Here is a 14,424-nt window from a genome sequence, read left to right on the forward strand (position 1 = left end):
TGAAGTGCTTGTATGTGGCATCATGGTAACGTCAGTAGTCGGAGTCGACGTAGACGGTCTCCTTGCAATGGTTGTTTTCAGTGAAGGAGACGAAGTTTTCAACTCCGTCGTTACCGAGGATTTTGCTGTAGTTGTGGTCGTTGACGATGTTACCTCTGAAACCGTACTTTCAGGTCTCGTTGTGATCTCGCCTTTAATTGTAACACTGGTTGTACTTGCTTCTGCCATCGACGTGGATGTAGTTGATGTCATTGTACTGCCGGTAGTTGGTGTTGTCGCACTTGTTGTAATGGGGCTAGACGCTATGACAAAGAAACGCCATATTATATATATATATATATATATATATATATATATATATATATATATATATATATATATATATATATATATATATATTCATAACTATCTCAAAATTTATGACTAAATAGAGATACATAGTTTTATCAATATTTTTATTATGTATAATGCACACTTATTAAAGATATAGAAAATAAATAAATAGATAAATTTAAAAATAATAATATATCTTGATATATTCTTGACGAATGTTCAATATTTCATTATCAAGATATAATATATTATTATTTTGAAATTTATTTATTTATTTATTATATCCTTAATATGTGTGCATTATACATTATGAACATATTGATAAAACTGTTTATCTTTATTTAGTCATAAATTTTGAGATAGTTATGAATATAGATATATGAATCTTTAAGATCCAGTTTTATGTATTTTTATGTATTAAAATATAATTAATCTGTGCTGTATATGCATATCTCCATGTCAGTTAGCAGCTAGGTGTATATATTAAATGTCATTAATCTGTGCTGTATATGCATATCTCCATGTCAGTTAGCAGCTAGTTGTATGTATTAAATGTCATTAATCTGTGCTGTATATGCATATCTCCATGTCAGTTAGCAGCTAGTTGTATATATTAAATGTCATTAATCTGTGCTGTATATGCATATCTCCATGTCAGTTAGCATCTAGTTGTATATATTAAATGTCATTAATCTGTGCTGTATATGCATATCTCCATGTCAGTTAGCAGCTAGTTGTATATATTAAATGTCATTAATCTGTGCTGTATATGCATATCTCCATGTCAGTTAGCATCTAGTTGTATATATTAAATGTCATTAATCTGTGCTGTATATGCATATCTCCATGTCAGTTAGCAGCTAGGTGTATATATTAAATGTCATTAATCTGTGCTGTATATGCATATCTCCATGTCAGTTAACAGCTAGTTGTATATATTAAATGTCATTAATCTGTGCTGTATATGCATATCTCCATGTCAGTTAGCAGCTAGTTGTATGTATTAAATGTCATTAATCTGTGCTGTATATGCATATCTCCATGTCAGTTAGCAGCTAGGTGTATATATTAAATGTCATTAATCTGTGCTGTATATGCATATCTCCATGTCAGTTAGCAGCTAGGTGTATATATTAAATGTCATTAATCTGTGCTGTATATGCATATCTCCATGTCAGTTAGCAGCTAGCTGTATATATTAAATGTCATTAATCTGTGCTGTATATGCATATCTCCATGTCAGTTAGCAGCTAGGTGTATATATTAAATGTCATTAATCTGTGCTGTATATGCATATCTCCATGTCAGTTAGCAGCTAGCTGTATATATTAAATGTCATTAATCTGTGCTGTATATGCATATCTCCATGTCAGTTAGCAGCTAGTTGTATGTATTAAATGTCATTAATCTGTGCTGTAAATGCCTATCTCCATGTCAGTTATTCGTTAAAGTATAAGACAATTAGGTTACAAATGTAAGCTATGACGTCATCTTGTTTATGTCATATTGTTTTTTTCATTGATCACTTAGAAACAACATATTTAATGACGAAAGCAGTGATATCGAATTTAGTTTGAATTCAGTCTGATGAAGCATTAAAGAGAAACCGGGTCACACATTCTACGTGTTGGTTGTGTTTATTTTATGATATATATATATATATATATATATATATATATATATATATATATATATATATATATATATATGTATACATTAAAACAAGATTACTTTTAAAGTGTTGATATAAATCAATTTTACATTCAATACTATTGTTGTATCTAATTGTGATACACCCATGGCCCATTAATACGAATATATAAAATTTGCTTCAATAGTAGGCTAGGCCATTGATGCAGTTCCACTGATTAATCATTAACGACATAAGAAAATAACGAGAAAAATATTATGTGTGTGTGCACTGTATTGTTTTATACACCACTAGAGTCATCAACGTTTCATTAAAAGGAAACTTGGCGTGTTTCATTTCTACATTTTCTTGTGATGAAAAATAAATACTATATATGTGTGTGTGTGTGTGTGTGTTAGGACTGGCCGGTCTGGTGTCAGGGTAATGTGATTTGGCGGGACATCATGCTACATATATGTGACACGATGCCCCAGTGCTAGACATCACTATAAACTGCCACGCTGCAGACGTCGTGGCGATATAAATGAGACAAATGTTAAAGATACGTTAAAAATCCAAATCGCACACAGCTAATTATGTTTGAATGTCCTAATTAACTATATTAAAAGTTCCTAATTAATTATGTTTGAATGTCCTAGTTAACTCTATTAAAAGTTCCTAATTGTTTGAATGTCCTAATGAATTATATGAATGATAGGAATGTGAAAATTAAATAAACCAATGCTTTTTGTATATTTATAACATTTTCTCAATTCTGTATAATTTTATTAAATGTGAAAATTAAATAAACCAATACCATTGTCAATGCTTTTTGTATATTTATAACATTTTCTCAATTCCGTATAATTTTATTAAAGTCGTTCCACCTACTAAAGACTACGCTTCCCTGGATTAACCCTGACCCAACGTTCCCTCTACGCTGTGTTCGCGCACGGCCGCGCAGCTGCTCAGACATCCCCGCGCGTTGCAATCGACGAAGATCTATAAATTTTGCTCAAGTCACCGTAATGCTTGCACAATGCAGCGCGCTTAGCGCGCACATCAAGCATTCGCTTAAAGGGAACGTTGACTCTGACTATCGCATTTTCAATAGCACGCCATCCACAACTCAGTGGGATCTTTTATTGTGTTTCTTGATCTCCGTAAGTCCACACACACGCCAGGTCAGAACACAGAATTCCTAAAACATGTGATGTGTCCTCCTCACATGACTGACTACATAAACGTGGGTAAATAAATTTGAAATGTCCTTTTAACCGAATTTGGTATATATTTAGCATTCTACTCTTTTAAAGTAAGATAGTGGCCTATTAAAGTAAATCTGCCATGCGGAAAAGGCACAGATATGGTTACTGACAGACTGACGCACGGAGAGAAATTAGAAAAATATCACCTTATCCATCAGTTAACCAAGAAGACAATACAAATATTGTCAATATAATTGCGTCTGTTTATCTATTACATAAAATTCTGATATCATGTTGGGAAGACAGGTTAATGCTTTTAGCAATAGTTAAGGACAAGTCATTTTTAATGTCTTAATGTTTTCCTAGTTGAAATGTTACAATTTAAAAACGGTACAAACTTTCATCAAGTACTTACCTTTACATTGTGTGTCACTGTCCATAACGTAACCTTCACTACATTCACATGAATACGATCCATTTCTATTGACACATATGGTGTTCACCGCATCACAGCTGGAACTGTTGGAACACTCGTCAATATCTATATTGCATTCAGCGCCTTCCCAACCCTCCCGACATGTACATGTTCCATTGATACTGTCACATGTTTGGGTGTTTGGCATATGGCAGGAACAGTCATACATGCAGTCTTGTCCGTATTTATTTGCTTCGCAGGCTGAAAGAAAATGTATTTAACTGCTAGCTACATCTTTTTATTCACTCACCCCAACCCACACACACACACACACACACACACACACACACAACACTATTAATGTTTAACTTTTCATCAGCAAACTCCCTGGTTGCCATATATTTACGTTGTTAAATATATTTTGTTTCTAGTAAGAATGAATGGATCATGACGCCATTTGAAAACGAATCTGCAATAAGGCAACTAACTGTTTTCCCATATGATATATGACTGACGGATACTCTGTATTTCGTGAAAATAAAGAGATGATGCACTCACACGATGTATATAAAATATATAAAATATATCACTTATTTGCATGAACTGGCTTCCATTTGAATTAAATAACAAGCCATCTTTCTGGGAATCATTAAAGTAGAAAACCAATCTAATAATTAAGCCTGTATATAATGCAGGTAGGCCGGCTCTTTCATCGCTCATTATTCCCCAAAAGAAGACTGTTTAATGAAACTGTTGCAGAATGTAAAATATATTCAACTTTGCCGAAATATGGGCTTTGATACAATGTATGCTGATACTGAATTTCACTTGTTACGTATGCAAATGCTGAGATCTGATTCAGAGAGCCAAAAGCCTTTATTACATTTACACCGGTAACTGTCTTACTTATTGAAACAAATTTGAGAGCAGTTATGGGGTACTGCGCATTCATCAAGGCCAGGAACGAATATTTTATAGATTTGTCAGGCGTTGAACTTATTTTGGAAAAGGATACTGCGTTTAAAAGTAATTACTTCAGAGTTAAAACGATCTAATGTTTTAACATACTCTCAAGTTATGTAGATTTTCAGAAGAATGAAAAATGATGGTGTTATTCTTTATTTGAAATGATTTTTCTAAACACAACTTTTCTAAACCTGCCGATTGACATATGCACTATTATATCTTGTTTTAATCTTTAAAAGAAATTATGAAAAATTCTAAAAAACACAAACGTGAATAGTAACAATTTATAGGCTTGTTCCGAAACTATTAGTAACAATTTCTTTCTTTCAAAGCATGACGTATAAGCCTTCACTACGTCATCTTTCTGGTAGAATGGTTTCCATTTCTTCTCCCAAGATATATAAAATAATTGGTAAGTAACCATAGACCGAGTTAAACAAAATACAGTCTCGAAACGTACCGCTACAAACATTCCCATTGGATACAAATCCTTCATGACAGGTACACCTATAACTTCCTATGTTGTTGAGGCAGATGTGGTTACAGTCATTTAACTGTGCATCTTTGCATTCATCGATATCTGGAAACACAATTGAATTGCATTAGAACTATTGGATTAGCTATCAACATCTGCATGATTACAGCGCGTGCGCGCGAAAGAGACATATAGACACATACACACAGAGATACAGCTTATCAAAGTAGCTTTCAGTGTCAAAGAATGTCATAGTCAATACTCTTCAAACGTTAAATTTATTTAAAGAAAATAGACAACACTTTGAACATAAAAATGAATCTTACACACACGTCTAACGTGCTAGCAAAAATGAAAACCATGAGTGGTCGAGGTTCCGTATGGAGAAGATACATAATGCACGAAGTTTAACTTATTAACAATTATATATATATATATATATATATATATATATATATATATATATATATATATATATATATATACGAACCTTGACAAACGCCGCTAACATTTCTGTAACCAAGTAAGCATTTACACACGTATGATCCAGCTGTGTTAAAACAAAAGCTGTTATTATCTGAGCATGGATTTTGGACACATTCATTTACATCCTGCTCGCACTTGTTGCCATGCCATCCATTACTACACACACAGCCTGTGATAGGGTCACATCTGTCTGCACCAAGACCGCAGTTGCATGGGTAAGAGCAATTAGGACCGTAGTGAAATGCATCGCATGCTATGAAATAAAAGAATGCTCAGAATTACACATCTTAGATAAAACAATGCCAGCTGGAAGAATTTTAGACCAATGGGGTATATACAATTAACAAAACAGACACACATTATTTCAGACAATAATAATGGTATAGCTGTTGTGGTACCTTCTTCGTAGATATTTAATGGCCAGTTACATAAAATTTAGAAAAAGACCAAGACAAAAACAGAAATAAATTGTAAACAGAAAATACAACAGCGCTATCACCACAGCTCTTTTAACTTTTCTACACATCAAGCTGGTTGATAGCATCACCATCACCTTGCATTTGTTTTGAAATGTAATTAATATATTTATGAGAAACAATGCATTATCTTGTATTAAATGTAGATGGAATGTTTTTGATATTCTGATAGAAAGGTCGACATCGCACAACTGGACGCCCTGTTAGTGTTAGAAATGCCATTAACTAGCAACCATTTAGTGTTAGAAATGCCATTAACAAGCAACCAATTAGTGTTAGAAAAGCCATTAACAAGCAACCAATTAGTGTTAGAAAAGCCATTAACAAGCAACCAATTAGTGTTAGAAATGCCATTAACAAGCAACCAATTAGTGTTAGAAATGCCATTAACAAGCAACCAATTAGTGTTAGAAAAGCCATTAACAAGCAACCAATTAGTGTTAGAAAAGCCATTAACAAGCAACCAATTAGCGTTAGAAAAGCAATTGATAAGCAACCAATTTGTGTTAGAAATGCCATTAATGAGCAACCAATTAGTGTTAGAAAAGCCATTAACAAGCAACCAATTAGTGTTAGAAAAGCCATTAACAAGCAACCAATTAGCGTTAGAAAAGCCATTAACAAGCAACCAATTAGCGTTAGAAAAGCCATTAACAAGCAACCAATTAGCGTTAGAAAAGCAATTGATAAGCAACCAATTTGTGTTAGAAATGCCATTAATGAGCAACCAATTAGTGTTAGAAAACCCATTAACAAGCAACCAATTAGCGTTAGAAAAGCCATTAACAAGCATCCATTTAGAGTTAGAAAAGCTATTAACAAGCAACCAATTAGTGTTAGAAATGCAAATGAGTAGCAACAAATTAGTGTTGGTAATGCAAATGATGAGCAATCAGTGAGTGTTAGTAATGCATATGATCAGCAAGCCGTTAGTGTTATTAATGCAAATGATAGCAATCAATCAGTGTTAGTAACGCAAACGATAAGCAACCAATTAGTGTTATTAATGCAAATGATAAGCAACCAGTGATTTTAGTAATGTAAATGATAAGCAACCAGTGATTTTAGTAATGTAAATGATAAGCAATCAGTGATTGTTAGTAATGTAAATGATCAGCAAGCAGTTTGTGTTAGTAGTACAAATGATAAGCAACCAGATAGTGTTGGTAATGCAAATGATAAGCAATCAATTAGTGTTAGTAATGCAAATGATGAGCAATCAGTGCGTGTTAGTAACGCAAATGATAAGCAACCAGTTAGTGTTAGTAATGCAAATGACAAGCAACCAGATATTGTTGGTAATGCAAATGATAAGCAATCAGTTAGTGTTAGTAATGCAAATGATAAGCAACCAATTAATGTTGGTAATGCAAATGATAAGCAATCAGTTAGTGTTAGTAATGCAAATGATAAGCAATCAGTTAGTGTTAGTAATGCAAATGATAAGCAACCAGTTAGTGTTAGTAATGCAAATGATAAGGAACCAGATAGAGTTGGTAATGCAAATGATAAGCAATCAGTGAGTGTTAGTAATGCATATGGTAAGCAATCAGTGAGTGTTAGAAATGCTCATGATAAGCAACCATTTAATTGAATATACTTTTTCCATACGGTTCTCTTAAAAGAAAGAAGCTATCCACTAGTTAAGTGAAAGAAGTGTGTGATAAAATTGGCTTCAAATATGAGATTTACATCTTATCATAAACAGAATGAGCGAAAGTTATGCAAATAATCCTTGTACCATGCACGAGGATTTAAAAAAGCAAACAAGAACAATAAATAAAAAGAAGAAAAAAACACTAAAGATTTTTAGGTATTTCGAATGTGCAAGAGTTTTGAACTGATGTATTCACCAAAGCTTTTCCAAGAACCTAACACATGTTGGAAAAATAGCTTAGATAAATATCAACTGGATTTAGTTGTTCGTAGTGATGATACTTTTTGTGTAATGAAAAGTATAAAAAACCATTATTAAAATCAATTACCATGACATGACGTTCTATTTAAGAAAAATCCGTCATGACAGAAACAGGTGTAACTTCCAATACTGTTATTGCAGATTTGCGCACATTCGTTTAACCGTTCGTCATCACATTCATTGACATCTGAAAATAAATATAGTTACCCTTTAAGCGGCGAGAAAGTATTTCATTATATTTAAAAATAAAAAAAAACATGTCCTACAAAAAGTATAATCTTTTCTGGTGAATATAAATCATGCACGAATTAAAAATAAACAAACAAGGAAACAAAAAAGCCACATAAAATGAACTGAACTAAAATTAACGATAGAAGCACTTAAAATATCTAGTATGCCTTTTGTTACCAATTTATTTGCTGACATCCATCTTTACTGAGTAAATAAAGATGACATAAGTATGTCATTATGTCTCCAATACCAAACTATTTGAATTTTGTTTGTTACTCATGAAAGTTTGAATTAAACAATGTACATTCAAGCCTTGAAAGGGCACAATACATGATAGCTTTCACACCAATATTCATCGATATTTACTAGCGTCTTCTATAAACCAAAAACAAAACTGCTTTTAAGATATACAACTCAGGTTGTATCACCACGAGTATCATTTGCATTTATTGACAAATAAATGTTGACTCAAGCCAAAGTATTTACACAGGTATAATTCGTAATGGTATGTCCCACCCAAGATGTTTGTATGGGATAGTTCGTAATGATATGTCCCATCCAAGATCTTTGTATGGCATTGTTCGTAATATGTCCCACATCCAATATATTATATGGGATAGTCCGTAATGATATGACCCACATCCAAGATATTTATATGGGATCGTTCGTATTGATAAGTCCTACATAGAAGATATTTGTATTAGGTAGTTCGTAATGAAATGTCCCACATCCAATATACTCGAATGAGATAGTTCGTAATATGTCCCATGCAAGACATTTCTATGGATAGTTCGTAATGATATGTCCCACCCAAGATGTTATTATGGGATTTTTGTAATGACATGTCCCAAATCCAAGATAATTGTATGAGATAGTTCGTAATATGTCCCACATCCACTATATTTGTATGAGATAGTTCGTAATGATATGTCCCACATCCAAGATATTTGAATAGGATAGTTCGTAATGATATTTCCCACATCCAAGACATTTATATGGGATGATTCGTAATGATATGTCCCACATCCAAGATATTTGTATGGGATAATTTGTAATGATATGTCCCACATCCAAGATATTTGTATGGGATAGTTGGTAATGATACGTCCCACATCCAAGACATATGTATCACCGAGTTCGTAATGAAATGTCCCACATCCAAGATATTTATAGGGGATATTTCGTATTAATATGTCCCACATGGAATATATTTGTATCAGTTCGTATTAATATGTCCCACATAGAATATATTTGTATCAGTTCGTAATGATATGTCCCACATCCAATATACTCAAATGGGATAGTTTGCAATATGTCACACAGCTAAGATATTTGAATGGGATATTTCGTAATGGTATGTCCTATCCAAGACATTTATATGGGATAGTTCATAATGATATGTCCCACATCCAAGATATTTGTAAGGGATAGTTCGTAATGATATGTCCCACATCCAAGACATTTGTATCAGCGAGTTCGTAATGAAATGTCCCACATCCAAGAGGGGGATATTTCGTATTAATATGTCCCAAATAAAAAATTCGTATCAGTTCGTAATGATATGTCCCATATCCAATATACTCGAATGGGATAGTTCGTAATGATATGTTCCACAGCTAAGATATTTGAATGGGATATTTCGTAATGATATGTCCAATCCAAGACATTTCTATGGGATAGCTCGTAATATGTCCCAACATGATTTTTGTATGGGATGGTTCATAGTGATATGTCCCACAACCAAGATATATGAATGGGATAGTTTGTAATGAGTATATTCTACCATAGATATTCTAGAATCAAATTAGTAGCGCACGTATCTCTTATTATGTTGATCGGTAAATGTAAACAAATATTAAAGAAGTAAACTTATTTAGTATACTTGAAAGACTAAGGTAATAGAGACTGTTGTTGTAAAGAGAAACCAGTCGACTTAAAGAAACATTTTGATATAAAAAATGAATTATTATGCAAACCTTGGCAAACACTGCTTACGTTCTTGAAACCCGGCAAACAATCACAAACATAGGATCCCATTGTGTTGATGCACGTGGAATTAGCACCTATGCATTGATGGGAGGCACATTCGTCTATATCCTGGTCACAATGTGTGCCAGTCCATCCGGGCTTACAGAGACACCCTGTTTTATGATCGCACCTGTCAGCACCAATACCACAGTTGCACGGTTGAGAACAATTAGGTCCGTAGTGAAATCCATCGCACACTTTGGAAAAGACAGAATAGAGGATATTGAGAAGGACAAATACGCGACATATGCTAAATAAATTTAAATTGCAAGCAAGGAAACCTTCAGTTAGATACTTTACTATCAAAAAGGGGCATGATGAACGTCCAGGAAATTTCAACTACAATCTAAATATATTTTTTCTCTACAATTGGTTACTGTTCCCTAAGAAGAAAGAAGACTAACCACTATCTAGGCGACTGGACTATAAAATTAGGTTTTTCATCTTTTCCCCAGACAGCTTGGATGCTTTACTGAGCTGCATTAACTTTGACATTAAAGATTTCTCAGTGGACATCCATGTATTGTACCATGTTAACGATGCTGTGCACTGAGGGTTACATCCTCCTGCTTTTGCGCAAATTTACTTGGTTTATTTGATTTACATCAGAATTAATCGTCTATGCACTAACGTAATTACTGGAGAAGTTCTGCTTACCTATGCATGTTCGTCCGTCGTTGTCCAGGTGGAAACCATCTGGACAGGAGCAAATATATCCATCCACTGTATTCGTGCAGTTGTTACTGCATTTGTTCAACGTCGCGTCTTCACACTCATTGACATCTTAGGCATGTAATTAAAGTTGAAAACAATGGATATATGTTACTACTGCTATAGGAATTACGATGTTACAAATCATTTGAAAAATGAAAGATTTCAATATCAGATGTAGTATAATAGGAAACGTTATGATCTGACATACCTGTAAGGCAACGTATAAACAGGCATACTAAATCATATATATATATATATATATATATATATATATAGAGAGAGAGAGAGAGAGAGAGAGAGAGAGAGAGAGAGAGATTAGGGCTAATGTATCGCATAAAATGTTAGGGTAATGTATTCATGGGCGTAACAATTATTAAAGCAAAATGTTTAATGATAGGGTAGCGTATCGATAAATATTCATAGTTAATTATACCTTGTTTTTCTATTTCAATATAATTAGTGTAAGGCAACTAATTGCTTTCAAAATTCCTTTTTTTCTACATCATTATCGTAACTACCGCAATGATTTTGAATAGCTGAATAGACTTAGGTTGCTGTTCGTTAATTTCAAGCATGAAAAGTATATATCTCTTACCTTCACACGTCTGGTTGTCAGATTTTAATTTGTATCCAATAAAACAGGAGCAGAAAACTTGATTATTTTCCAGGACACAGATCTGGCTGCAGTTTAAATTCGCAAATTGCGAACACGGATCTTTGACTATAAAAGCAAAATTAATCGAATAATGAGAAAAATCATAAATAAAATCTCTCTCCGTCTACTAATGCAAAGTGTGTGACCGTGTGCTTGTATAAAATTAATTCATACCCGTAATATCTTTTGCAAAATCAAATGTTAGGTCATGACCTTCAAGATTTTTTATCTTTACGGTATAAAGCCTTTAAGAGACAATTATGTAATAGAAAAACATTTATTGCTGAAATGTTTTATATTGAATTTAACATTTAGATTGATATGTCATCCAGAAGAAAAGGATAGAAAAACAAAGATAAAAAAATATTTAAAAAATTTGAAAGGTGGAGGGTCTCTAAGCGTTTGGGATATTGAGATTCACAGTATATGAATACGAATTAATTAAATTAAACAATACTTATTTATTTTAACTGCTTTCCATTTCCGTCTTGTATCAGACACTTAGTCAATCGGAGTCACCGAAACATATTTACTATAACACGAGATGAAGACAAGATACTATAAAAATGTTTTTGTTGGCGTGTTTTTGTAACGTTTGCTTTCATTTGTCAATTTATGGTTATTTTCTTTCGTACTAGGATTTAATAATCGCTAATTTTGGGCGTCTTTGCTTTACCTTTTGAGGTTTTAAGAATTTGTTATGAGCAACAGGAAAATCAACACATCATCACAGAAGATATCTGATCTTTAATACTGAATTGATTGGGAAATATGAGTTTCGCTATATCCTTACAGCCAAAGTATGTCTTACATCAATCTACATCATACGCGCATGCTTTCATAACAAGCTATTTTGTTTATATAATTAAACCTGCATACCTTGCATACATGTCTTTCTGTCGTTGTTTAGAACGTATCCGAAGTAACAGTTACAAGTATATCTGCCATCGCCATTTTCGCATATCTGCTGGCAGCCAGCTTGACCTACCAGGCACTCGTTTACATCTACATTGAACAGAGTTTTTATTTAATATCTCATGCTATTTTATGCATAACGGAATAATCTATTCCTCGTGTTATTCTGTCCATGACAGTATAATCAAAGGTCGCATGTTATTCTAATCATAACGGTATAATCAAAGGTCGCATGGTATTCTATGCATATCGATTTAATCAAAGACCTCATGTTATTCTATGCATATCAATTTAATCAAAGGCCAAATGCTCTTTACTCAAGTTTACTCTGTAGAACCGGTAAGAATCATATGTGAAACGGATAAAATTTTCCCTGATTTTGGTTTCATGTGCAAAACTATTTTAATTGTTGATGAGATGACATTTGGTGATTTTAGTTTCTTTTACGATCAGGCGAAAAGCGTTACTATCTCAACAACAGTACATTAATGCCAAAAAATAGTCGATTCTATTTACATATCAGTAGTTTGACTGAAGACAATGATGCAAGGATATTTTTACATTTTTTTCTCATATTCAGAAACACTCGAATTCGAGTATAACAATTTAAGCGTTTTTCTTTAAATATGCAGCTGACGAAAACTCTAGTTAGTTTGTTATTAATTGTAACGCTATTGTATGACAAATATAGGAAGGAGAAGAACGTTTATATTATTTTACCTTCACACAGATTTGTAAAGTTATTGCTTTGTACATAACCAGAATGGCAACTGCATGAGAAGCCGCCAATCTCATTGTTGCAAACTTGCTGACATGTATTCAATTCAGGATCAATGCATTCATTCACATCTGAAATATATTTTACCGAGAATAAAACAATATCTTCCATAGAAATGTACGATTTGTAAATATCACCAGTTTTTTTTGGCATATTAAAAATGCAGTTATCTATGAAAGAAAATTTACATGACGACATACTTGTGAACTCTTTAACCTAAATGTAGTCAGACAAAATATATAAACTCTTACGTTGGGCTTCCAAGGTTGAGATGATTAAAAAATACTTTTATTGGAATCTCTCTCTCTCTCTCTCTTTATATATATATATATATATATATATATATATATATATATATATATATATATATATATATATATATATATATATATATATATATATATATTCCTTATTATATAATAAAAATGCAACTTACCCCCGCATGATCCATGGGCATTTAACGTGTAACCATTTATACAATTGCATGTGTACGATCCATTTGTGTTAGCACAATCTTTATAACTGTCGTTGCATATGTTTGGGATTTTGCATTCATCTATGTCCTCGTCGCAACTTTTCCCTGTCCATCCCTCTGAGCAGATGCAACCTTTTATATGATCACATCGGATGCCACCTTGTCCACAGTCACACGTGTTGTTGCAGTTTTTCCCGTATGTAGGGATTGCACATGCTGTCGGGTACATGAAATGATTATGTCCATTATTATTACGACATATATCGAGCTCCTTTTCTGTGGCGTAGCTACGATATTTGGCACCCTATGCAAAGCTTACTGATGGGCCCCTGTCTAATCTATAGTGTAACAAAATAATTCGTGGGCCCATATGCTTGCATATTCTTGCTATGTGGCAGCTACGCCCTTGCCCAGCTTTATAGTTAACGTTAAGAAGCGTTACTCCCACGAGTACTTCTGAAAACCTATGACCTCTCGATGAAACCTTTAAAGAATTCACAATTATATTTCACGAGTATGTAAGTTCAACAGTACAGAACGGTAATATTCTAAAAATGATTCTTTTCCTCATGTTTCGGAGCCCGTAACTTCAGTTTGCTACAACGCAGACACGTCAATGATGGCTTGATGAATGGAAAATTATCTCCGGAGTAAAACAAACCACATAGTATAGTCGTGTGCCTTTAAAGACGGAAATAGCAGAAGGAAATCGAGGCTCATG

The 14,424-nt window shown here is 33.3% G+C and overlaps 1 protein-coding gene across 1 annotated transcript in view; it reads right to left on the bottom strand.

Annotated features, from left to right (window-relative positions):
* Positions 1-15: 15 nt before the first annotated feature.
* The window catches only part of LOC149791193 (uncharacterized), a gene marked incomplete at its 3' end in the record, with an annotated part of 207,331 nt that continues 192,922 nt past the window's right edge, over positions 16-14,424 (bottom strand). The window contains exons 44-54 of the mRNA XM_089971317.1: positions 13,665-13,919; positions 13,171-13,299; positions 12,415-12,540; positions 11,476-11,601; positions 10,824-10,949; positions 10,115-10,363; positions 7,975-8,094; positions 5,518-5,766; positions 5,013-5,132; positions 3,587-3,847; positions 16-302 (exon numbers count right to left, since the gene is read on the bottom strand). Coding sequence (XP_089827443.1) covers positions 16-302; positions 3,587-3,847; positions 5,013-5,132; positions 5,518-5,766; positions 7,975-8,094; positions 10,115-10,363; positions 10,824-10,949; positions 11,476-11,601; positions 12,415-12,540; positions 13,171-13,299; positions 13,665-13,919 — 2,048 coding nt within the window. The remainder of the gene's footprint in view (positions 303-3,586; positions 3,848-5,012; positions 5,133-5,517; positions 5,767-7,974; positions 8,095-10,114; positions 10,364-10,823; positions 10,950-11,475; positions 11,602-12,414; positions 12,541-13,170; positions 13,300-13,664; positions 13,920-14,424) is intronic.

Source organism: Sinohyriopsis cumingii, chromosome 9 (genome assembly GCF_028554795.1).
Source record: "Sinohyriopsis cumingii isolate HCF-2022 chromosome 9, ASM2855479v2, whole genome shotgun sequence".
NCBI lineage: Eukaryota > Metazoa > Mollusca > Bivalvia > Unionida > Unionidae > Sinohyriopsis > Sinohyriopsis cumingii.